At 31.7% G+C, this 26,157-nt stretch overlaps 1 protein-coding gene across 1 annotated transcript; it reads left to right on the forward strand.

The window, feature by feature from the left end:
• On the forward strand, window positions 1-26,157 carry LOC121122132 (FMRFamide receptor). The gene is made up of 6 exons (XM_040717135.2): window positions 1-127; window positions 12,742-12,964; window positions 13,872-14,227; window positions 24,272-24,449; window positions 25,071-25,393; window positions 25,454-26,157. The coding sequence occupies exons 2-6, from the start codon at window positions 12,755-12,757 to the stop codon at window positions 25,563-25,565; spliced, it is 1,179 nt and encodes a 392-aa protein (XP_040573069.1). The 5' UTR covers window positions 1-127; window positions 12,742-12,754; the 3' UTR covers window positions 25,566-26,157.

The raw sequence follows: 26,157 nt of genomic DNA on the forward strand, positions 1-26,157 counted from the left end.
ATTCCATTCACTTTTACAACCCACTTTTAGATCCATTGCCGTAAGTGTTTAAATATTGTTCAAAAACTGTTTCCTCTCCATATCATTAAAAATCTAATTACCTTTGTTAGTTATAAAGGACATTCAAGTAAGTAATTTGATTTTTTATTGTATTAAAAGAACTATAAATCTTTCAATCTGTCAATGTATGATCCTAGTTCATAAAATCATATTAAGAAAAAAACCATTTATTTAGGATCAAAATGTCAAAAATTGTAATATATTTATACATTTATTAAATATTGAATAATTTCAAATAAAATTGACAAATTACTCATCGTTATTTCATTAAAAGTGATAAATTTTTGAATAATATAAAATATATAATATTATATTGAATTTTGAATTCAATTTGATATAAATATTTTTGAACTAATCGTATGCTCTATAAATATACGAAATTTTGTAGGCTTAAAAACTATCATTAATTATATTTTTAACTATGTAAAAAATATTTGATTTATTATACTTATTCTAATTTATATGTAAATAAATTATAAAGAACTTTAACACATAAATTGTAAAGTAGATTTTAAAGTATATATTGATAATATCCGGAAACATCAAATAAGATGATGAAATTTTTGTCTAAAAGATAAACATATTAGAGATTCATATTTATATATATATTTTTTTAGATATTATTCGGAACAATTCCTAAATCCTTGGTCAACTAAACTTAGACTTATTTCTTACATACTAATTTTTTGATTTGTAACTTTTATAATATTAATGTGTTTTAAAGAAGGATGTCGTCAAACTCAAAAACACAAAAGATCAAAATTAAAATTTGAACATATTTGACAATCAACATTGTACAAATATTTATTGGGTCTTTTTGAATATCGACTTTCATTAGTTTTACTTAAAGAATAAAAAATATTTTGAAGATCTAATTAGCTACATGTATCAATGTACGATGTCCACAAATCAGCATTTAGAACCTCTATGAGTTCGTTTGGAAGTGCATAAATAATAAAAAATACAAAAATCCAAGGTTATACTTTTATATTTTAAGGAAATTCTTCATTAATATACAAGAAAAGTTTTTGGCTTCAACAGCAGGGTTGTAGATATGCTGATGGAGAAACATCTCCCAAGATTTTAACAGGAGGAATGAAGGTATACTATATAACAGGGGTATTTGTTGGAGGAGAACCATGTAAATTGCAAGAGTTTGTAAATTTTTAAGAAAATGATTTGTTATAATGTGTATATTTCTTTCTATAATTTAATAAATTGTAAATAAGTCCTATATCTATCAAGAAGGAAGACTGAACATGTATATTTCAGTAATCATTAAATAGTTGTCATTCCAAAATCTTATTTTATTTGAATATTTGGTTATAAATTTAAAGTGTGGGCTCTATATTGATTTGTTTTATTTTATAATTCAATATTTTATTTATATATTATACAGAACATACATATATAAATAAACCGAAGCAATTGCGTAAAGAGTACATAAATAAAGATTATAGTTTATACCTAATGCTCCAGGGTAGAATTACAACTAATATTCTAAAAATCCTTTAAAAAAATAGGCAGTAAATATGTAAATTAACAATTACGATAAATATTTGTGAAAATTTCTTAAAAATCCTTTTTATAATATTTGTACGATTGTGTGAGTATGAAGGGAGGTACTAGATTTCTACTACTGCAAAATTTGATGACTCAGATACTGATTTAGGGATTATGATTATAAAGCTGCCAAGATGACTCCTCTCAACTTATCCTCCCGAATAGACTGATAAGTAGGTTAATGGCTGGCAATGAGGGCTTTACAATTAAAAATTTGTGTATGGGTAGGTTGTGGGAAACAATTACTTAGTTAAAAAATATTTTCTTAAGTTGGATTATAGAACAAAACACAGCCAGGAATACAGTCATTTTAAGATTGTCAAATCAGGGTGAATATTAGAAGCTTTTCCACATAAGCTACAAGCCTTTTAAAATTGCATTCAAATGTACACAAAAAATATTATTTTTGAAGTATTCATATTTGATGAGCTTTTATTAAATGTCTAAACAATATTTTGTTGATCCAAGATAAGATATGGCGCTCAGGGATGTCAATTAATAAAGTTTTTGTAGAACTTTAAATTGAAATTGATGTTACTTTAAACATGAATATAAATAAAAAAAATAGTACTTTTTTATACACCTTTTCTTTTGAGGCGGAAAAATCAATAATCTATACTATATGTGACTATAAAATCAAATCACATTCATTTTAAGATTATACCATAGAAGCTTTGATCTTTTTTCTTTTTTGACGTAAATCATTTAACAAAAAAGTTAAATTATATCCCTTATTTCTTCTTGACATGACTCCTGACTCAAAACAGTTGTATATATTATAGTTTAAGAAATTAATTATTAAGGACTATATACTTAATGTGTCAAGCTAGAACTTTGGCTAGGATTTTGTCAAATAAACTATGTTATTTTAAAGAAACGCCAAAAGTATAATTAGTGGAACAAAACTGAGTTTTGAGACATTCTTGGATCTGAGGCACAAAAAAAAAGCAGATGAAGAACGTAGCTTAATGGATAACATGCTTGGTAGAAATTCTCCTTTTGAATTCAATGTCCATGGGTTCGTCCCTGGTCATGACCGGTCATTCCTAGAGAAAGAAAACCTTAATGTTTACGATTAAAGGAATGTAAAAAAAACTTTATTGAATGCAGTTTCCAAAAAGATTCACATGGTTAAAATTATTTATATTCATTTCGTAGTTTTGGAGTTTATTTACAGCAAAAAGCCCCATGGAAGTCTACAAATAGATATCATATAAACATACAAATTTATATACAGAAATGAAAATGACAAAAAATTTGGTACCTATCCCCCCCTTGGACGATTGGTTGGGCCTCATTTTTTTTTTTGTTTTGTATTCATACTCCTTTACCTGTCAGTCCTTTTTGTGGTTTTAGGTTTTTTGTCAATTCCTACATTGCTTTTCCCCGTCGCCAAGGATCTAATAATGGAGTCACGTTTCCTTTTTCCTTACTTTTTTGAGGATGCTCAGAATCAAATCAAACTTTTGGTAGTCCGTTAATGGTATATAATATAAAAATAATGTAAATATGTAAATTAATCATGGGGATGTCAAATATTTTTTGTAAGCATTCTGAGTTATATTCCATTTTTTAGACTAATAGAAAATGACTTTTTTTTTAAATAACATATGGGCCCTCATCCCTCTTGAATAAATGGTGTAAAGTTATATTTCTTTCTATTTGGAAAAACGTCTTTTTTTTATATATAGTTAATGGGTTTTTCCTACAGGGCCACTCCATTTTTTTATTTTGTCCTACTCAAATATAAAAGAATCTTCTTTTTTTAAATACATAAATAATCCATTCAATTTACTATGGGATGCTGTTACTTACTCCACCTACATTAGACCTATTCAAATTTTAACTTTTTTTTCAAACCTTTTAATATTTGACTTTTTCACATTCTCCAAGGTCTCTAGAAACTCAATATGCAAGTCATTTGGATTTTGACCCGCAGCTATGCTTGCTGCATGGCCCTTGTTGATGTCTCTAAAAATAGGCAAAAAACCTGATTGTTTGTATTCTTTTGACTATCCGTCCTCAATGGCTTATCGTATAGCATTGATATGGGTATCAAATCAAAGCCAATAAGCTGCAATTCAATATGTATCAATTTGTTATTAATTCTTTCTTTCTTTGTTTTTGTCTCACAACCAAACAACAGCCATGGTATCTATAGTATTAAAAGCATGAGGTGCAGATCTTAATCATTTTAACTTGTCAACCTCAACAACTACAGGGAGCGTGGATCAAATTGTCGCCAAAATATTTTTCTACAAAAAACAACACAAAATATACATTTTTTAACTTTTTTATTGAAAATTAAAACTATGACGAGCACATAGGTATAGAGTAGCCATTCATTGGATATAATCACCGTTAGCATCAATAACGGCCTCAATACGGCCTCTGAACCGGCCGCAGGCTCTTCTGACCATCTCATTGTCCATGTTGCCGAATACCTCCTTGATGGAGTCCATGAGACTGGCCTTGGTGCTATGGGGATGTCTGTTGGTATGTCTCTCGACATAGCCCCAGACAAAATAGTCCAAAGGATTAAGGTCAGGAGAGTTAGGAGGACACAAAACCTTGGTTACGACGTCATAACAGTTCTCAGTTAACCACTGCATGGAGATTTTGGACACATGGCAGGGTGCTGAGTCTTGTTGCCACACCCTGGGCCTGTCTCCGGCCACCCTTTGGATCCAGGGCAGAACCACCTTCTCCATAACATCCAGTTAGACCTCTGTATTGACCTTTAGACCCGTTTCAAACATGTGGGGAGGTATAACATGACTTTCACTGCTGACCACCCCAAACACCATGACCGTTGCAGGGAACTTGGTCTTCATTATCTTCCTCACATGGCTGGTTCAGGTGGCTATCCACCTGTTGTTCTGCTTGTTGACCTTCAATCCTGATCCTGGGCTGCTTTGGGTGCTTGAGCTTGTTGAGCAATTTTGTTGACTTCATCAGCCTGTTGTCCTTTGCCTTCTGGGTCATGATCTGGCCCACCTGTATCTTGTAGCTCCTGCAACTTAAATCCTCAGATACACAGTCCCTTATTGTTTTCTCATGGCCCCCATATCCCTCGCCATGGCCTTCATGGACCACCTGTTAGGGTCATCCTGAACCATCTGCTTCACCTTGTCGACAAAGTCGGTGTCCCTGACCTTCCTATCGGCGCCCTCCTTCTTGGGTGCCCTCTTTATGGTGGCATCAACATCCCAGGTGCCTCTAGCTTCTTACGAATACGCTGAACAGTCCGTAAATTCACTCCTAAGGTTGAAGCAATCGTTGAATTGGAGATTTCACCTCCATTATTAACCAATGCCATGACTACGGTGGAGCTCAAAAGCTCCTCGTTCCACTTATAGCTATTTATCTCCTCATATGATGACGGCATGATGCTAACTGAACTACGTATCGTTAGCTGACTAGAATAGCTTTCCTATTTGGTAACCTGTTTTGTGCCAAATATACAAGAACAGCTTCAAGAAAAATCCACCAAAATATTGTAAATTACAGTGGGATGGCAAACTTTTAAGGGAGGTTCTTTGTAAGAATTGCCCTGTTAATAGTCTCTCTGTACTCGTCTCAGGTGCTCCAGGGTACAAGGAAATTGTTCGATGTTCCTTTAGTTTATGATAGTCTAACCTACACATATCACCCATGGGACCAGTTCTGTATATCTAAATACTTATGATATACAATGAGTTCCCAACTTTTGTTCATCAAATGGATATTTTTGATATATCAATTGATATAAAGTAGTTTAGGAAGGAATCGGTGAACCAGAGTCTCAATTATACCAAATCTCCAATAAAATAAATCGTGTATTATATGTAAAGTAAGATAAATGCTTATTAATAAAGCAAACATTAGCTGTCTGTTTATTTGTTGAAGGAAGACTAATTTTTAACAACGAGGGAGTGTTACTAAAGCTCAACGTCTTATATTCCAAAGAAAAGAGGAGTACAATCATATATGTGGGATCTGTAGAACCCATTTATATGTATGTATATATTTTATCTATCTAAGAACTGAATAAATATATTCATCATTCTAGTTTAAATACTAAAGGTGTTGACTTCCTTCATGGGTGACCCCGTCTATACAATGCCGAATACCCGCTCGAACGAATCCCAATTCTATAATTCCTCCATCGAAAAAGCAGATCGCTCAAGATGTGTCGACGTTCGTGTTCCTCAGTTCGACCAGGAGAATCCTGAGTCATGGTTCATACGAGTGGGGTCAATTTTTTAAATTCACGATGTTTCAAAAGAGTCATATAAGTTGAACATTGTTGTCTCCGTACTTCCTAATTATATAATTAAAGACTTGTCAAGTGAGTGTTTATCAAGGAACTTCGATATCCTAAAATAAAATATTGTGAAGCTGTGTGTTTTTTCATCCAGGAGAGAGTTATAAAAGTCCTTGACCTCCTCTTAGATGGGTCGATATCAGCTAAGAAAATTGTGAACTCTTTCAACCGGCTTTTCGATCCGTCGTTAGTCCCAGATTTGAAAGATAATACCCTGACGATAGTGATAGTTATACCTGTTTCACACAGGGATATAGTAGGATCTGTAGCCAAATTGGGTAGGGAGGATTTGGCTGATATTTGCAATGGCCTTAAAGACTCATCAAAAGCCTGATTCTATTTCAAATGTTGGAGTCAATCCAACCCTTATCCTAACTCCAACTAGCAATTATGAAAATGAAACGTCAGTATTTTTCCAAAATAAAACGCATGGAGATGAAAAGAAGAAGAAAAAGGTATGCAGGCAACACATGAGCAATGGCATTGAAGCCAGAACGTGTGACAGGCCTCATGGTCTTTTTTTTAGTCTCCTCTCAAAAAATTAGGAACCCTCCGCTCTTCAGAGCTGAAGTAGTTAATTCCACAAATGGCTTGCTTTATAATGAAGATAACATGTTTAAAACCTTCTTCCTTATCAATTTGGGGGCACAAGTTTCTATTCCCCATACTAATCTTGCTCCCTACATCATTTAAGAGCCGGACCTCCTTTCTCTTGTCGCTTCTGGTGGCCAAAGAATAACCTGAAGAAAAAATACTTCAATCAATTTTGTACTTAATGATACTACATAAAAATTGAAATTTTATACCGTTGACAAAGTACAAACTATACTCAGTGCAGATTTTATAAAAACCAATAATTTTATTATAGACATGAGCAATAAAAGTTTACTTAAACATTTGGAACATGTTAATTATATTATCACAACTTCTTCTTCTCCTCATCATTATTCTTTTTTTTCTTATTCTACAAGAGAGCAGACCTATATATTTTTTTCGTTATTTTCAAGAGGTGATGCACGTGTTAGCACTCAACATTCAGTAACTGACTCTATACAGAGTGTCCACGATAAATTGGAACTACTTTAAACTTCATCCAGATCCATAATGTGGATATTCGGGGTTAATATAAAAGGTTGCGTGAACAATACACTTTAACTTATACCACAATTGTTTTGATAACAAACAATAGTCATCATGGGACAAGCAAGGAGAGACACCATCCTCGAATTGACTCGCGTGGGAAACAATCCCTCTGCTATCTACAAGCTTCTTAACTACCCTAAGGTCTTCAATGCCTGGGACATTGAGGTGAAGGTCTGCCGCAAGGCCCAAAACATGATAAGTGACCGAATCCGCACTCCTCGCTTCCTTGAATGCCTCCGAAAGTCTATCAAGGCTTCGCCGGGGACTTCCTTGTCCAGGTTGGCCAAGAACCGTGGAGTAAGCAAGCAGCTCGTCTCCAAGGCTGTGAATGAGGACCTAGGGTATACCGAGTAGCCAAACAACACATCCTCACAGCATCCATGAAGGCCACCAGGCTCACCAACGGTAAGCGTCTCCTCAATGACCTGAAGAGCAATGGAGGAAGAATTATCTTCTTCTCTGACAAGAAGAACTGGACGGTCGACAGAAGCTACAACGTCCAGAATGACAGGTGGATTACCAAGGACAGAGAAGAGGTCCCTGCGATCTTCATCACAAAGTTCCCGGCCTCCGTGATGCCCCTGGGTGTCATCTGCAGCACCAGTGAGGTGATACCTCCTTTCTTCTTCAATCCCAAGGAAAGGGTTAACGCAATAAAGTACTACGAAGTCATGGAGGAGTTCGCCATCCCCTGGATGAAGGATACGGCCGCTGGGAGGGATTTCATATTCCAACAAGACTCAGTATCTGCACAGATTGCCATGAGGACCAAAACCTCTTCAACTCAAACGACATCACTTTGTGGGATCGTAACACCTGGCCCTCCAACTCACCCGACCTCAATCCGTGTGATTACTACTTGTAGGGGAAGTTGGAGAGGGAGGTGTGCAAGGTCAGCCACAAGAGCATCGTGGCCCTGAAGGGTTCCATTACGAGGGAGTGGAATGCTGTCGATTCCGTGGAAGTCATCAGGGCAAGCAAATCCTTTAGGGGCAGGATGGAGAAGATGGTGGCTGCTGAGAGAGGACATGTTGAATAAATTTATTGTTTAATATCATGTCTAACTGTTTCATATTAACAAATACACTCCAAATTCCATTTTTATCAAGCAGATTGAATTTTAATTTAGTTCCAATTTATCGTGGACCCCCTTTAGTGTCGTCCCGAACGCCATGTTTTACTCAGTCCAGCAGACTTAGCGGCCCTAAGTTAGATTTTTTAAGAAACAGATTGCTAAACTACAAAAATCAGGAGTGATTAACCTATCTTCTTCTTCGTTTTCGTCCACGATTCATATAGTAGAGACGGCCTCCAGAAGATATCGATCATGCGGAGACTTTTGACAAGATAAAACTAGACTAATTTGCAAATTAGACTTGTGCAAAGTATATCACCAGATTCTAATGGAGGGAGAAGACAGACAAAAAATCGTTATAATAACTCAATTATGCCTCTTCAAAATACATTTGAATGTCATTTGGCCTCAAAAATGCATCTCAATAATAAATAAGATTCTTGGACTCCATATTCCGGAACTTTCGTGGGTTCTTAGTATATCTCGATGATATACTGGTCGTGTTTAAGTCTCTGGAAGATTATAAGGAGATTTTGTTTAAAGTCCTGTCAAGACAACAAGAGGCTGGGCTCCGTCTCTCTGAAACCAATTTGAGTAGGCAAAGACTTTGTTAGACTTTCTGGGACACCGTATGTCCGTGAGAGGTATATATCCGTTGAGGAGTATAGTCGAAGCCATACGGAGGCTTCTTCTACCAAAGTACTACAAAGATTTACAATCGTTCCTGAGAATGGTACAATATTACTCCAGGCTAATACCAAACCCGGCTAAACATACCGGTTTTCTTCATCTGTTGTAGCGTGGGGATACAAAATTTGAAAGGGCTTCTCTAGAGCAGAGAGCATTAGATGAAATCAAATCAAATCTAAACAGATCAACTCATTCGGTTTTTAGACAAGATAAGATACCCTTGTCTCTAACAACTGCTGCATCTTTATACGGAATGGAGGTTTCCCTGGAGCAATAGCGTCGAAAACATGGGGTCCCGCTGGCTGTTTGTTCAAGATCTCTCACCTAGACATAGCCAAAATATTCATCATTTGATAAATAACTCCTTACTTTTAGGGAGGCATTATTGCACAATCGGTGGGCGTTGTCCAGGGAAGGCAATTCACGGTGTTCTCGGACCATCAACCATTGACCTCAGCTCTCGAATCTATGAATCCTTCCTCGACGACAAATCTAATTCGAGTGTTTTCATATATTTCTGAATTTATTCGTTGATTAGTAGATAAGTCGAGAAAGTCAAACGTTGTTGCAGACAGCTTACCCCCACTCATGGTATCGGTTCAGGTGAAATAATTTCTGCTCTTGGATGACATCTCTCGGGCCAGACAATTTCTTATCCTTGAATCTTAGAGTTTAAATCAAAACAATTCGTGACGAAGAGCTTCGGAACTTAGTGGGTTTTGCATCAAGGTATAATTTTATAACAATCATTTCTTCAGACGAACTAAGGAAAAAGTCCATAATCTTTCATATCCTGGTCTTAACTCAACACCTTGAGAGATATCAAAGTCTTTCTCCTGGCCCAGTTTGAGAAATGAGGTCAAAACTTGGGTAAAAGTTTGGCTTAATGGCGAAAGAATGATAGTGCTATTCATTTTAGACCTTCAGGAACAACACTCTGGCAAATTCAGTATGATCCACGTTGAGGTGTTGGCACCACTTCCTCTAGTGAAAGGTTATAAATTTCTTATCACCGTTCTTGACAGGTCAACTAGATGGGTTAAAGCCCTAACGATGGTGGATACGACGGCTGAAAGCATAGTCAACACCTTGTTTTCTGGTTGGGTTTCAAGATTTGGTGTACCCGACACAATTCACTTGAAAAAAGGGGCTCAGTTCACGGGATACAAAGGAAACGATTCACACAACTCTTCGGTACGAAAACTTTTTTTCACTACTTCTTATCAGCTAGAGTCAAATGGGATTATAGAAAGGTTTCATCGAACACTAAAAACTGTTTTATCGTCTAGGATGCAACAGGTAGGAGAATCGTGGTTACAATCCCTATTTTTCGTCCTCCTTGGTCCTTCGTTCTCTCCTATTCACCATCTTTTAGAATCTGCTGTGCGTCTACCTATGTCTTTGGTTGGATATTCCATGACTTCAAATTATCGAAATCTATTCAAGAAATTCCAAAACATCAGAAATACACTTCCAGGAATGATACCAGACACCCCTTCATAGAATAGAGTCTGCATTGGACATTCTCAAACGATCTACGCATGTGTTTGTCAAAAACATGCCAATTATACCGACCTTGGCTCCGGTGTACAATGGTCCTTTCAAGATTTTTTATAAATCTCAATGTACTTTTAAAGTGGACCTAGGACATCGTTCAGATTTTGTTTCTGTAGATGGACTGAAATCAGCGTTTGGAATAGCAAACATTCTACCGACGTTTCAAAACATGCTTACATTGTAGTCCCGGCGTCTAAGTTTAAATTCAGATAATTCATTTTATGACTTTTTTTCAAATGTGTGCATTTTTACCATTTAAATTGTTTAAATTGTATGTTTACTTTTGTTTGATCATTTCAATTCCATATACTCATGTTTTACCATTTTTATTTTGTATACTTGCATTCTTATAATAAGGATTTTCTTTAATGTAACTTCGAAGCAGATTCAACAGGGATTATTTTGGGATCACTAAAAACCGTTGACATTTACATGTTTTATCTATGTAAGAACTCTATAATATATAAATGAGTCTAATCTAAATAATAAAGGTTTTCCTTTATATATTTAGAATTGTAAATTTGAAGCACTTTTACCTTTTGAGTTTTGTGAAGGTTGCCAACACTGAAAAATAACTGTTTACTTCTCAATCTGTTAGATGTTCTGTTCTAAGGAATAAAATGACAACGATAAGTAGTGATACAAATCGTTTGTATCTTGGGCATGTAAAAAAAAGAAACCAAAAATCAACATGGAAATCCTGACAATTTGCACAAAATGTTTTGCTAAAGGGAAGCTACAATTATTAGCTGTTGACAACTTTGGAGGGCGTGAAGGAAATACATTGGCAAGAATTACAATTATCGCCCTGAAACAAATTCTAGAGGTGCCGTCTTTTATGAGCACACACGAATGTTCAATCAGGCTTTGAATATTATTGAATCTAGTAGGAAAGGAAGGTCACTCCTGAGGAACTGAATAAAAATGACAACTGCTAAGGAAAATAAAAATTATTCTTAAGATTAACAATTAATAAAAGATTGTCCAAGTAAAATATTAAATAACAATTCCTTGTATTGAAATGATTTTTTTAACCATATAATAAATTAATATATAACCCTCAAATTTTAAACACATACTTCCTGATTACTTCAGTATAATAATTAATTACTCTAATAAGAAATATATATATAAATAAAAAGAATCCTTACACTTTGAGACGCAACACATTCATTACTTTATCCCATGACACATTCAATTTTTAAAGTACTTCATATCTAAAGAAGAATAAAAAGATTATCATTTAGACCAGAGATCCGCAACCACAGTCCTGCAATTTTACAATGGATAATCATCTAGCTATAGGCATACTAATTCACTTTGACTCTTCAGCGATAGCTGTTTGGTCTCTCCAACCCCTGTCAACCGCTGATTTAGAGTATCATGAGCAATGATGAAAATCCGGTTTATTTTTTACCTGGCCCATTTTTTTAAATCGAAATTGGTAATCTGAAGTATATATTTTCTTTTCCTTAGCAGTTGTCATAATTATTTAATTACTGAATAGTGAACATACTTTCCTAAATAGATTCAACTATATCCAAAACCCGAATGAACGTTCTTATGTGCTCATAAAAGATGGGGAGTCACCCTGAAGATTTGTTTTAGACATATAATTATAAGTCCTTGTTAGACTTATAGTGGAATTGGGAATCGACATCAGAGTAATTCTAAAAAATGTCCTTGTTTATATTCTTTTCTCCTTCCTCTCTTATCACAGCTGATTGTAGCTGATCTTATGAAACATTATGAGCATTGTTCTTTCTCTCCTTCAAAACATTCTTCAAATTGTTAGGGTTACCATGTTGATTTTTGCTTTTTTTATTTAATTATGCCCATTCCACATTGGATTTTCATCTTTGTGTACTGAGTAACAAGATGTAAGTGTGCTCATAAAAATGGAGAGTAATTTGGAAGATGTGTTGGTTCGCTATATTTTATATTAATCAAGCAATTTAAACTATTAAATAAAACTTTGTATCTTCAACGACGCCTAATAATTCTGAGTAGACCATTAGCATATGATAAAATCAATTCAAATTTTTTTAATCAAAGAAATTAGTTATATCTTTTTAAACTATTGGGTATTAATTTGTTATTTGTATTGTCGACAGTTCAAAATTAACATTATTAAAAATAAAGTGAAATCTCTTTATTTTTATTCAAAAACATTTTCAAAATATGAGTTATTTTCACAATTAAGTTTTCTTGAAATAAAGTATGTGTAGCTAACTTTTCGGTGTTGAATAATAAATTAATATACTATTTTAAAATGTGATCAGTTTTAAATTTATGACTTTTAAACAAATTATTAATTAATGCAAATGTTTGTTTTTACATGTTAAAGGGGAAAGCAAAGGATGGATGTTAAAAACAGCTCATTACCGATATCACCTGAGCTCCTAAAATACTGCTACAATTCTAGCATCACAAAGATGGAATCAAAAGTGAATATTGTATTCTGGGTTGAAGGTGTGATTCTTGGAATTGTTGCTGTTTTGGGTATTATTGGAAATATTCTTACCATAATCGTACTTGCTCGGATTTCTCTGAACAACGTATTCAATCAAGTAATTTTAACAAGTGCACTGTATACATTTTTAACCGCAATCAAAAGTTTATCTATTTCAAATTTTGTAAAAATAACTTATTTTTCAAAATTATTTACAATTAATTATGATTTTACATTACCAATTATTTGATGCTGAGTAACTTAGAGCTAAAACACTTGATTACTTATTTTAAGAAACTTTTCTACTTTACTATTTATGTTTTTCTAAACCCATTAACGTCGGAAAAGATTTATGAAGGAAACCTTTTAATTTAGCTAATATGGATGTAAATACGAGATAAAACTATTTCTCCCGGAAATTGAAGTCCTTTCCCCCAAAAAAAAAAAAAGGTTGTGTTCGTATGATCACACTAGGCAGATCTCAATATTTGAAACATAATTTCTATTATGTTTAATAATCGATATGTAATTTTCAAGCATATAGTTTTTTATTTATATATTTAATTACCACAATTAAGAAGTATTTCAAATGCATTTAAGTTAATTTGGTATAGAATTGCGAATAAATCAGGCTCAAGCTTAGAATTAGGAATCTTTAATTTTTGAAGAAAAAAAACCGTTATTAACATCGGAAGGTTTAACTATCAGCTATTTAAATTTATCACACATACTCTTTTAAGTGTATATATGGAATATGATACTACTTCATATATTCAAATTAAGAAAATACATTTAATCTGGCATCGGTTTAAGTGTATAAAGAATTACCGTGTTCGTATGATCACTATAGACGTTAATATAATAACTTCTAAATGTACAAAGACGTAAATAAAAAGTATGACGAATTAACATTCCAAAAAAATTATATAGGAATTTCTCTTTGAAAAACAATTTAAGAAATCAGTACAATTAATTGGTCTTTGTAAACTTTAATGCACTTTGATGATTGTTTACTTCATATCTAGCTAATATTGGCTCTCTGCGTTACGGACTGTTTTTTTAACGTCTTCTCTCTTATCGAATATTCTGCAAAAAAAGCGTTTGGATTCATATCTTATGATACACCCATTTACAAAGACCTTTGGCCAAAGTTCATTTATCCTCTACATAATATCACCTTTACTTGTTCACTATTTATCACTCTATCTGTTGCAATTGAGAGATACATCGCAGTTTGTCATCCCTTTCTAATACACCATCGATTTCAAAACAGTCAAAGATCAGTTAAAAAGAGAACATGTCAATACTTGCTCCCGACTATTCTTGGATCCATTTTAGTGAATGTGCCAAAGTTTTTTGAGTTTAAAGTCAAGGAAGTGAGGTAAGAGTACATTTAATTTGATATGCAGCCATTTAAATTCTTAACAAAACTATGTCTATATAGACATGCTAAATATACACTTTGCAATGAAAGAAAAGGGTTTCAAACTCTTAACGTCATATTCAGTTATAGCATTGGCAATCCTAATTGGCTAACTCGTAAAATGATAATGGGGATAACAGATACAAAGGGGCCCAAAACCATATCGAAATATGGGGAACTTTTATTTTTGAAGTCTCTAACCCTTACATTAATAGAACGAAAGAAAATACATTAAAACCTGATGTAAGCTTGCGATGCACAAAGCGCCTTATCCAGTTCTCATGTAAGAATTTTATAGCATGAAAAGCTATATATTGAGCGGAGTAATAGATAATAAGTCATGAAAAAAGTATATATTTTTTAGCTCTTGAGGAGTGAACTTCCATTCTACTATGTTCCATTAATTCCAACCCTGATTGAAAACTTTATGTGTGAGCATTGAAGACGGAAAGTAACCTCGAAGATTTGTTCCAGAGTTATAATTAATATACCTTTTTGGACTCAGAGTAGAATTGAGGATTGACATCGGAGTTATTCTTGCCTATACCCTTGTGTATTTCCTTCTCCCTCGTCCAAACGGTTTGTATCAGATCTAATTAAACGTCATATCAGCTAAGCTGATCTTCTCTTAAACATTCTACAAATTTTCAGTATTATCAGATTGATTTTTTAATAATAAAATACAGCTGATTGTCATCACTATGCAGAAAATCAAAAAACACAAAATCAATTTGAAGAATGTGAGGAAGGAGAGCAGCTTATCTGTCATGACATTTTATTAGATCAGCTGCAAGCAACCGTGAGAGGAAGGAAATCTATACAAATCCCACTCCGTATATAGCAAGGACATATACTCTGATGTCGATCCTCAATTCTACTCCGAGTCCAACAAGGACTTGCACTCATAACTGCCCATCAAACCCTCATTGTTACTCTTTGTCTTTCACGCACTATTGATATCTTTATACTTAGATGTTCTCTCTTCAAGAATAAAATAAAAATGGTAGCAGCTTTGAAATTTAAAAAATCCTGTTCAGATTACCAATTAAAAGATGCTGCTTCTGTTCTTCAGGACATCTGAAAATATATCTGACATTCGGAAATGAATGTTATCCTGTTATTGCTTCTACGTAAATTTGATTCTTTACTGTGATTTTTATCCACTATTTTCAACTATTGAATTGTTTTAAAGGTTCTAGGGGGAAGTAGCACTTTTCGAAACTTGATCATTTTCTTTTGCCTGAACACTAAACATATGTTTGACTGTATATGATATTGGACGTATAAATAAGAATAAATTTGGCTAAAAATTACATTTTTAGGATATTTGGGTACATTTTAAACCCTATGTATCTGTTCCTATCATATTCCTATTTCATTTTTATCTCGTTTATATTTTAAATATAATTCAATAATCTTGGAAATTTTCAGGTCATATTCTCTTTCTATTCGTATGTTATAAAAAGTTAAAGATTTCACCTTTTTAAGACAAGTCTATGCCATTTTTTTCTTTTGTTTTATTGAACAATTTGGAGAGGAGAAATAACACCACAAAAAGTATTGAAGCGGAAAAACCTTCTGAAAAGTTGTGAAGCAATGAAAACGTCATCCCACGGACCTGAAACTTATTTTTACTATTTTCTAGGTGAACTTAAGTTTACCTTAATAAGTATGAATTGTAGATCCATAGCAAAGTTTACCTGGAATTTCCCTGCACTTATTTCATTTTTTTTATTTATTAATCTATTAGAGGAATCTATTGCAATAAACAACAGACAGATAGACAAATTTTACTATAATTATATATACAAATGTTTGCTACTCCCTTTTCTTTTTTGATATGACGGGCTGAGCTTTAGCTACTTACGTTAGTCACTATATTTTCGTTCCTTGGATTAAGTAGTGACGGAGTTCTAAAAATTTTATCTCACACTCAAATAAAAGGCCTCGACAGATAGCCAGAAAAACTTGCTTGATTCATATACTGATTATATGTTTGTTACTCATTATTAGAGATGTGGAAATGCACATATTTTAAAGCATGCACAGATACAATTAAACAATTTCTGAGTACATTTTATTAACATCCCAGTTGTAACTCGTAAAACGGATTGTATCCTTGCACTCTTAGAAATGTTCACCTTTTCGTTTCTCTACTCATTATCAAAGAATGGTATCCAAACAATTCTATGGTGAATTCCCCCCTATACAAATAATCCAATTTCAAATTTAAAGACAAAAATAAAGTCAGTCGAATTTTTTGCATATCTATATTCTATTAACATTGTATTTTCTATATATTTGCTAAATTAATACACAAAATAAGCAATAGATAACAAAAAAACGTTTATCAATTTCAAAAGAAATAAATATTCAAAATGTAATGGACGACCTGCAAGCTGTTGAATGATCTCTATTCGGATGAAGTGTTCTTCATCTTTTAAAAGTTCGAGAAACTTCCAGAAAACTGGATGGCATGGAACAATTTTCGCGGTAAACCGACAGTGTCTCCCTTACACATATTTGTTTGTCAGTGGTAATTCGTCGTCCGTTTGATTGAACATGTTCTACAATTTGATGGAAAATCTAGGACTACCACTATACCACTTCGTCTATAAGTAGAACTTGACCACTGGTTTGAATGTATATTGCGACGAAAAGGCTACCAATGTAAGGCAACAATCAAGATCAACGAAAACTATGAAATTATTGAACAAATCAACGATCATAATCATGCTGCATTTCAAACTTGGGCACAAGTGACTATTATGATAGCCAATATTAAGAGAAAAGCTTAAATTATATCTACAAAATTAATAAACCGTAAATGATGATGTTGCTGCTAATCTTTCTACAATTGAAATGATGTGAAGAAATATCCGAAAAGTTAGGGAAAGAAATGACCTATTCCCTATGCTATTAAGGAATTTTTCCGGGAATCGCAAAGAAGGTATCCCTGTAAAAAAATATCACAATAATGATAGTGATTAGAAAAATCATTTCATTATTTTGTGAGTCGAACGGGTTTCAACATCTTCCTCTAGAAGAAAAATTCTCACCTATCTTTGATGTAAATTGATTTAAAAATGTTTAATAAAATAAATATATCTGAAATTAAATATAATTAGAATATTTCCTGGTATAAATCTATTTTAAATGTAAAAGGTTTTCTTCTTTAAACTTTCTTCCCCCTCAAAGAAAAAAAAATTAGAAGGCATCTGATATTAAAAAGGGTCTTAACCCATAACTTCCCGAGTATTGAAATCGTTTGAATTTTTTGAGGAAATTTTGTAATGTAGCTTCCATTAGTATGTTTATTAATATTTAGAATCATTTTTTCATTGAAAGTGTCACCTGTGCCTTTGGTGGGCATGTACATATTTAAATATAAATGATAATAAATAGGCCCATGATTAATTTTCGTATTCTTTTTTTCAAAGTTAATTTTATTACGATAAATAAAAAATATTTTATGATGTACATTGATAGAAATTATTTAAAAAGTGTTGAATACGGTATTTTTGAAAACAATTTTACGAACCTACGTCACACTTTTTGCATTTATGTATACATCTTGGCAAACAAGATGCACACACATTTCGCTTATTTGTTTTGACAATTAGCAGCTCTACATTGTCGTAAAGTAGATAAAAAATATTTGTTTTATGCTTTAAGTTTGATAAAATAATGGTGTGAATATTTTAACCATGATTGGTTACCTATGATTTTGTACATACTCGTGTAAAATCATTTTTTTTTAATATTTTGTTTCTCCTTTCAATTTAAAATTACACTACTAGGTATTTCTTTAAAAACGCCATGCTTGAATCATTTGCACATTTTAAAACCAATAATAAAATAACTAGTACCATTTTTTTCTTCGTATACTTATTGCATAGTTTAAAATATATTATCCAATAGGTTAACTTCTCCGTAGTTTTGCAAATTTTGAAAAAATTAAGCTGATTTACTTCAAGGTTTTTTCTTCGTATCTCTCGAATATTGATTGCACTTTCCAATTGCATCTTTTTCAATAAAATTAAATATGTTCAGACGTTTCTACATATTATTTGTAGTTCCGTTTATGGTTCCATAGAGAATTAAAACTTTCCAAAAGGGATCGTAGAGATTTGGATAGTTTTGTTGGCAAAATGTGTTACAGTAAAATTTTGAATTTTTATAGGGTGGAATTTTACATTGGATGGGATATTTGGGTGGGGTCTGTTTTCTCATAACATTTCTAATTCGTTTTAGCTTTCGACCTTAGTTATAAGATGGTTTTCTCGTTCTATTTGTCTACAAAAAAAAACCCTCTTATATAAATCTATGTTTACATGTACTTGTTTAAATACTATAGAAATACTTTATTTTTATTCCTTCCATTTAGTTTTGTTTATTTATTTTAACCAACGGCGATAAACAAAGCCCATATAGATCGACTTATTTATAAAAATTAAAAAATTATCATTCTTAATTATAGTGATGCATTTATAATACAAATATTAAAATAGAAAAGACAAAAACATAAAAAGACAGTGCCTAGGAAAATATACACAAAATCGCTTGAGGTCATTTTCACTTCTCTGGGGAAAGTAAAAAGGTATTTTGTTCCAAAGAATAATAAATCTGTTATAGATACTATCCTTAAAAATGTCAATCTTTGGTTTTGGTACGTAGATGGTGTTTTGAGTGGAGAGTCTCATTTTGATAAATAAATATAGCCTTTTATTTATTATCCAGGTTGGGGTAGATAGGTTAATTTTGTTGCTTAAAATTCGGTGTTGTGTAATTATATCTTTAATTGTACGTCTATGAGACAAAGTGATGATGCCAAGTCTTTTGATTTTGCATACGTGGTTCTCGTTATCTCCCAATGAAGGAAAAAATGATACAAACCTGGCTTGCACCTTTTCTAAAGAATCAATCTAGTAACTTCTTGAAGATTCAAGATCTCAGATCCGTACGTTAAAACCAAGAGGACAAAAAGTTTAAATAGTTTTACCATAAACAAAGGGTCACGAGTTTTAAAGCTTCTTTTAATAATTCCCAGATTACAATTGGCCTTCTTTATAATGTATTGAATATGCCTCTTAAATTTCAAATCACGAGAGATGTAGATTCCTAAGTCCAAGTAATAATCTATCACCTTAAGACTTGGGTGGATGAACTCTTTTCTGGAGAAGTAGGCCACATTTATTTATATTTATTGGCTTACTCCAAGTTACACTCCGGATAATAAATTCGGTAAAGACATCGTCGACAGAGTTTAAGTCAGGGCATATGATTTTCGTATCATCCCTGTATAAGAATGTATCTTCTCTTCGAAGTCGTCCAAGTAAACTATCTTGTGGAACAGATAAAGTAACGTCACTAGGCTAGGAACTTGTTATTTGTTTTTTTACAAACATGGCTTGAGTTTCATCGAAATTGGGATTTTATTTTCGTCTAAGTCATCTTGATGATGAGCAAGAAGCTCATTATCGGAGTTCAACAAACATTTTCCAAGACAATTGGGATCTTTTTTAATTGATTCTTCGTTATCCCTATTTTCATCGGGTTTGCACATAAGAATCTTCGTATAGAATTACATAAACACCTCTAGAAGCATCTGAAGAGTCATATATATAAAGCAAAAAATCTGTTGAAGATTCAAATTTTAATTTCTATAATTATTGATTATAATAAACTTGAACACTGATGTGAATTAATTGTTCTTTAGATACACTTTAAAAATAGAAATATTTGCAAAAGTATGTTAGAAAAATAAGATATTTCTGGGGATATATATGTACGCAGAAAATTGAGATATTATTCAATAATAATAATTATAAAATAAAACTGTAGCAAAAATAATTCATGTATGAGGCACATATCAATACCTAATTTTAAAGAATGAAAATCAAAACTAAGGTTTATTCCGTTTAAAGTTCAGAATGTTCGAGCTTGCTCCAGTAAGATCCACAATGCAAAGATCTAGAAACTATAGAGAACTTATTGTGTACAAATTTAATTAAGAAGAAAGAAAATGAAATAAGAATTGTTGTTGAAGTGGGCATCATGTTTCCTACAGATCAAATAAATTGATGCTTTTAGTATTGTTTGTATCTACAAACATTATCTCAAAAAAGGTATTTTTAACATAGATATATGTACGTATGGGAAGTAATGTTTTAATTCAGTAATCTTAGATGTAGGTATGTATTGCAATTTATGTTAATATATTTACCATTGTCAACAAAAATAGTATAATGCTTTCCATAAAGCTAAAAAAAATATATGTCTTATCATTTCTTGGTAATAATACAAACATGGATAATGACAAAAAATCCTTGTAGCTCAGTAAACGACAGGATATAAATAGCCCTTCTTTTTATGTTTTGTCTCTTTTTGTAAGAACAAAAATGCTTCAAAATGCAAGTAAACTAAAATTACACTATGCAACAAAATGAAGGTCGTGGAGCGTCCATAGACTAAAGCCTAGATGTATTGTAGTATTTAAGCCGTCGAACACGAAAATGACCATTAAAACTTTCAATCTCTACAGGGTTGGACTTTAAAGCCTTTAAAAAAGTTTTTAGGGTATAACTACGATTCAGTGCCATATTTCGACGTGAAAGAACTATATAGATGAAAATCAAAGTAAATAGCAAATTGATCCAAACATGTCAGCATTTAAAAAACGAACTATTTATTACTTAATCTTGATAAAAATTAATAAAAAATGTATATAACCGCCAAAAAATCAAGTAAAATGAAGGATCTTATTTAGAAGGCTAATATCTTTTTATTTTCCCCTCAATTTAAATCACAGCTGAAATAATATAATATACCTTATATTTTAATTTGAAAAAAAAAAAAAAAAAAATGTTTAAAAAAGGTCAATTTTGATTGATTTTTGGTCAATTAAGTTTTTAATATTTATTAAAAAGTTAATAAAATAAGCTACTAAGGCTGTGTTGAATAGAGATCACAATAATATTCGGGGGGGGGATGAATTGATTATGAGTTTTTGAGTAACTATACAATTAATAATTTAAATGTGAGGGGTTACTCACCTAAATAGGGGCCTTAGCCCTCTCAATCTTTAAAATAATACAAGAGGGAAAAGTTGCATGATTACTGATGATGTATTCAACCATATATTACGTCATTTTTATGTAACTTCCTCTCCCCCATGATTAATAGAAATACAAGGTTATACCATAACGTGTGTAAGACGGATGTTTGCCTTTCAAAACGCTTTTTAATATTGACGTCATAGTGTATGAGTGATTTCATGTTCGGTCAAAATCTGTGTTTCTTATCCAACAATTGGTACGATACATGAAATTGACAATTATAGTAAAAGTGACGTTATAGACTATGATTGGTTGCGTGGTTTGTCAAAATTTGTGTAACTTGCCAAGTAGTTGGTACGATACATCAAATTGAAAATTCTAGAAAGTCCGATTACATGATGATCTAATCTTATATTTCTATTAACCTTGCACTCCCCCTCTTTTGAGTTGGTTACTTTTAACTAAAGTTGCCATTTTTGTAATGAAAATACTAAGTTGAGTAATTTAAAAAGGAAAAACGATTGGTGTACGTGTATTTTCCGTTTTTATTATTCATTATTAAATAAGTTGAGGTGGTTTTGATCTCGAAATGAATATGAATTTAAAAATAATTACCGTTTTTTTGTTGCTCCACTAATGCTTGATGGTGAAATCGTAGTATTGGCTTTGTTATATTGGGGTTTCCCTGAATTATTTATATTCATTTTTTTGTATATGTCTCCTTTTTCTATTGTTATCGTTTTTTCTTATGGTTTACACGAGGGAGTTGCGCTCTCATTATATACACTCGGTAGAGGTTTTGTTAAAATTGTATAGAAAGTTCTTCTCTTTATAGTCCCCCCCCCCCTAAAACAACAATATCTAGTTTCTATATACATATGACAGGCAGCTGATGTTAATAAGGGTAGCCATTAAGTAAAACCAATTGTATAGCTCCCATCTTCTCCTTGCCCTTTTTTATCAACTCTACTTATGACTATAGATCAAAAATAATATCATCGCCCAATATGTTAAATTAATAAAACCGGAAATCAATATGTTAATCTTGACAATTTGAAAATGCTTGAGAGGAGAGCTGCATAGCCATAATGACGTGTCATTAAATTAGCTGCAAGAAGCCGTGAGAAGAAATAATTAAACACTTACTGTACTCCATATCTAGCAAATTAGCTAATTTTCTAATGCTAACTGTCTGACATCCGAGATGGAAAAATATATTTTTATATTCTGGAGTCTAGAAAGGAAAATTCAGTAATTCACTAACCTCCAACACTAATGACTAAACGTTAGGTAATTTGCTTAAAAGTATTAGATTATTTTGTTGAACAACTCGATAAAGTTAAGGAAATAGTCTTAGTTACAACAACATTTATATTATATTCGTTAATCTAATTTTTTTTTTTTTAATTCTAATTATACTCTTTGGCATGTTTCAATTTTGTTTTATCGTTGCTTCAAATAACTATTTTTGTCATTGCTACATTACGATCCAAATTGTTTTTTATTACGAAAATACACCCAATATTAAGAATATGTTGATGTTATGTAATAAGAACGAAATGATCATGTTAAAAACATAACGGACATAGATCTTAATTTGCCACTTATCTTCAATATAATAAATATAGAATTCAATGAATTAGTTTGCCTATACTACGAAATTTCTTAATAAGAAGGATTTTTAAACCTCTAGAATACACGGTTGACAGAATTGAAATTGTAAAATAGTATTTGCATTTCCAAAACGAAGTAGAAGATAAAAAAAAATAATAATAATGGTAAACAGATAAATAAAGAATCTAAATTTTGCTGAATATCTTTCATCGTATTATTTTTAACTTATTTGTCCACTCAATACTAAAACAATGGTGTAACTATTTTGTTATATTTTACCTATAATCTTCAATAAAACATCTTATAATTAGCTCTTATGGCAAAAATTTACTAATTATCAGTTATTTATTTATTTGGAGATCCAAGATCTTCATTGAAGTATTATAATAATACAATAAAGTCCAGTTACAGTGTTTAAAAGAGGATTCCCTACCAGAGTTGAGAGTTGCAATGGCATTCATATATTCCAAAAGTAGAATTTTATGGAACTTCCTTTTTTATTATAGATGTATACAACGATTCCGTAGAAGACGTGGAGGCATTGGTCTATCTAATGCTTCGTGGTTAAGATACATCTAAATCAGCATGAGTTACTTCACACACAGTTCAACATTAGTATTTGAATAATAATCAACTACTTTATAAGTAATATTTTGGTAATCTGATAAGCTATTTGAAAAAGTTAGCAGTAGAATGACTTATTCTTTCGATGGATCTTAACCACGGTCACTTCCATCTTTGGTAATGATGTTATTGTGAAAGAGGCCTGGCTTTTTGTAATTGATACCTGAATACATTTATGTCACACATATAATATATATCATATTGAATCTCAAAGTTTTGGTACCTAAAATTCAATAAAAGAGATTAATATTTTATATAAATTTTTTATCCAGAATGAAAATATATTTTTTTAATTCTAATAATCTCAAATGAAATATTCTAGATGCCCAAAAGTAATGTTGCTAATATTAATTTAAAAATAATAATTATCTATATGTTTTCCTTTCTTTTAACTCAAGCAAGAATTTGCAAAAATATAAGGAATTTAAATGGTTTAATTATGAGTCTATGTCAACTCTGTAACATGCAATAAGATTCGTTTAATATTTGGAGTAGCATTTTTACCCCTATACACTAATTATGTAAAAAGAGGATGTTTACTAACAGAGGGATTTATGTGTACGTAAATCATATAAAATTATTATGTTGGAATCATACTTTATTGTTGTAAACAATATAAGTCAATATTATACAAAGTTTAGCATGTAATTTTTTTTAAATTTGTATATTATAAATGATAATGGACAATGTTCAATTTCTATTTCAGCGTTCCAGAGTACTCAAAATCCATATTTCCGACAAATCTTCGACTTTCAAACATGTACCAAGTCTATTACATCAACTGGACACGTGCTTTTTTTACTGCATTCATTCCGTTTATTCTTTTAATTCTACTTAATGGAAAAATAGTTAATCAAATAAAAAAAGCAGATAAATTTATTAGTGTAAGTTCATTAATCATCTTTTTATTTATAGTCTTAAAGTTAAGGAGGAGATACTTTTTATATTATTTAGTGTTTTGCATACTTTTAGTGACATTTTATCGGATTAAGATATTGTGTAATTACTAGAGTTGTTAAAATAGAGATTCGAGGAAGGACGTATTATCTGCTACTCCAATTTATAAAAGAGCTTTAAAGTTGTATTGGCCTCTGAGTATATCCCTAAAATGACCCCTATTAAAAATGCAGTTGGAAATGTTATAAAACGTGAGTAAAATTTGTATTATGGTGAGTCGGCGGTTGTTGGTACAAATTTAGAGTACTTCATAACAGAAAAAAAAAAGTATTCTAAAAATATGACTTTTATTCAACAAGTTCATGCCCAGGTCATCTTAGAATATTTTAACAAAATAGATATACATTAAAAAATTTCACTCGCCCATAAAAACAACAGTCTTAGACATAGCCCTAGTTAAAAGCTTATACATATAGATGACAACTATTCTTGTATGGATGAAGATTTCCTTAAAAATTGGAATATTATCAAACCAGACTTATGTTCAAAATAATAATTTAAATTTTTTTTTCTAAACTACAAAAATATTATCTCTTATTCGTTTGCAGGAGTCAACAAACTCTCAAAAAAGTGAGACAAAATTAGCACGCATCCTCGTATTGCTCGTCTTTTCCTTCCTCATTTGCAATTTAGGAAAAGTTGTTTTGAACATTTATGATATTCACATGCTTGGAACGATTGAGGCCTGCTCTCAAGCTCAACTTACATTTAAATCTCCCTTCTGGGTGGTCATTATGATATCAGTCAATCATCTACTTTTTGTTATGAATTCAAGCACAAACCTTATTCTTTTTTCTGTCATTGGAACTCAGTTCAAAATGACTCTTCTCACGATTCTGCGACTTCGCTCAGTTCCAAAACAAACCATAAGGTAAAGTGATATAACAATACCCTTTACACATTCACTTACGATACATCCTTTTATCAATAGGAAAAATTACGTACTTAATGACAATCCTCATGTTAAAACTCATTTTGACAAAAATTCATTCAAATCAACGTACAATCATTCTGTAAGAACTACGAATATAGATTTATGTTAGAAAGGAGAGATGTAGAAATTGCTGTCAAATATACGTATAACTTTCTATTTGATGTATATCTTAAATTATTTGTATTTGTGTATTTTTTTAAAGTGTTAATCGTGTTAACTAAATTTGTTTTTTCTTTCTTGGTAATTCTAAAAGAATGTGAAAAAATCTCCTAGATTTACATAAATGTTTACAACAATAAAAAAAATATTGATCAAATAAAAGTGTTTTTATTATGGTGTTCATAGTAATGTGTGCTCCATTAAAATCTGAACACTTTGAATTTTATAATTCAATAATATATAATTTAGTATTTAGCAATAGAATTTCAACAAATTATATCCATGTAAACCCTACATTTAAATTTGAAATCTGATTTAAACCATTCAGAATAAATTTATTTCTAGGTTGTTATATTGTATTTTTTAAGTATAATGTTATTAGCTTTTTTTCAAGGGAAAATTGTATTTTATTCTATTTTTGTATATATATACGGCATTATATTAATAACTTAGGAGAATACCTAAAATGACAGAGAAAAAAATATAAACATAAAGTATTTTTTTAATGTTTATATTAAAATTTACCCACGGGTACGAATAAA

Source organism: Lepeophtheirus salmonis, chromosome 7 (genome assembly GCF_016086655.4).
Source record: "Lepeophtheirus salmonis chromosome 7, UVic_Lsal_1.4, whole genome shotgun sequence".
NCBI lineage: Eukaryota > Metazoa > Arthropoda > Copepoda > Siphonostomatoida > Caligidae > Lepeophtheirus > Lepeophtheirus salmonis.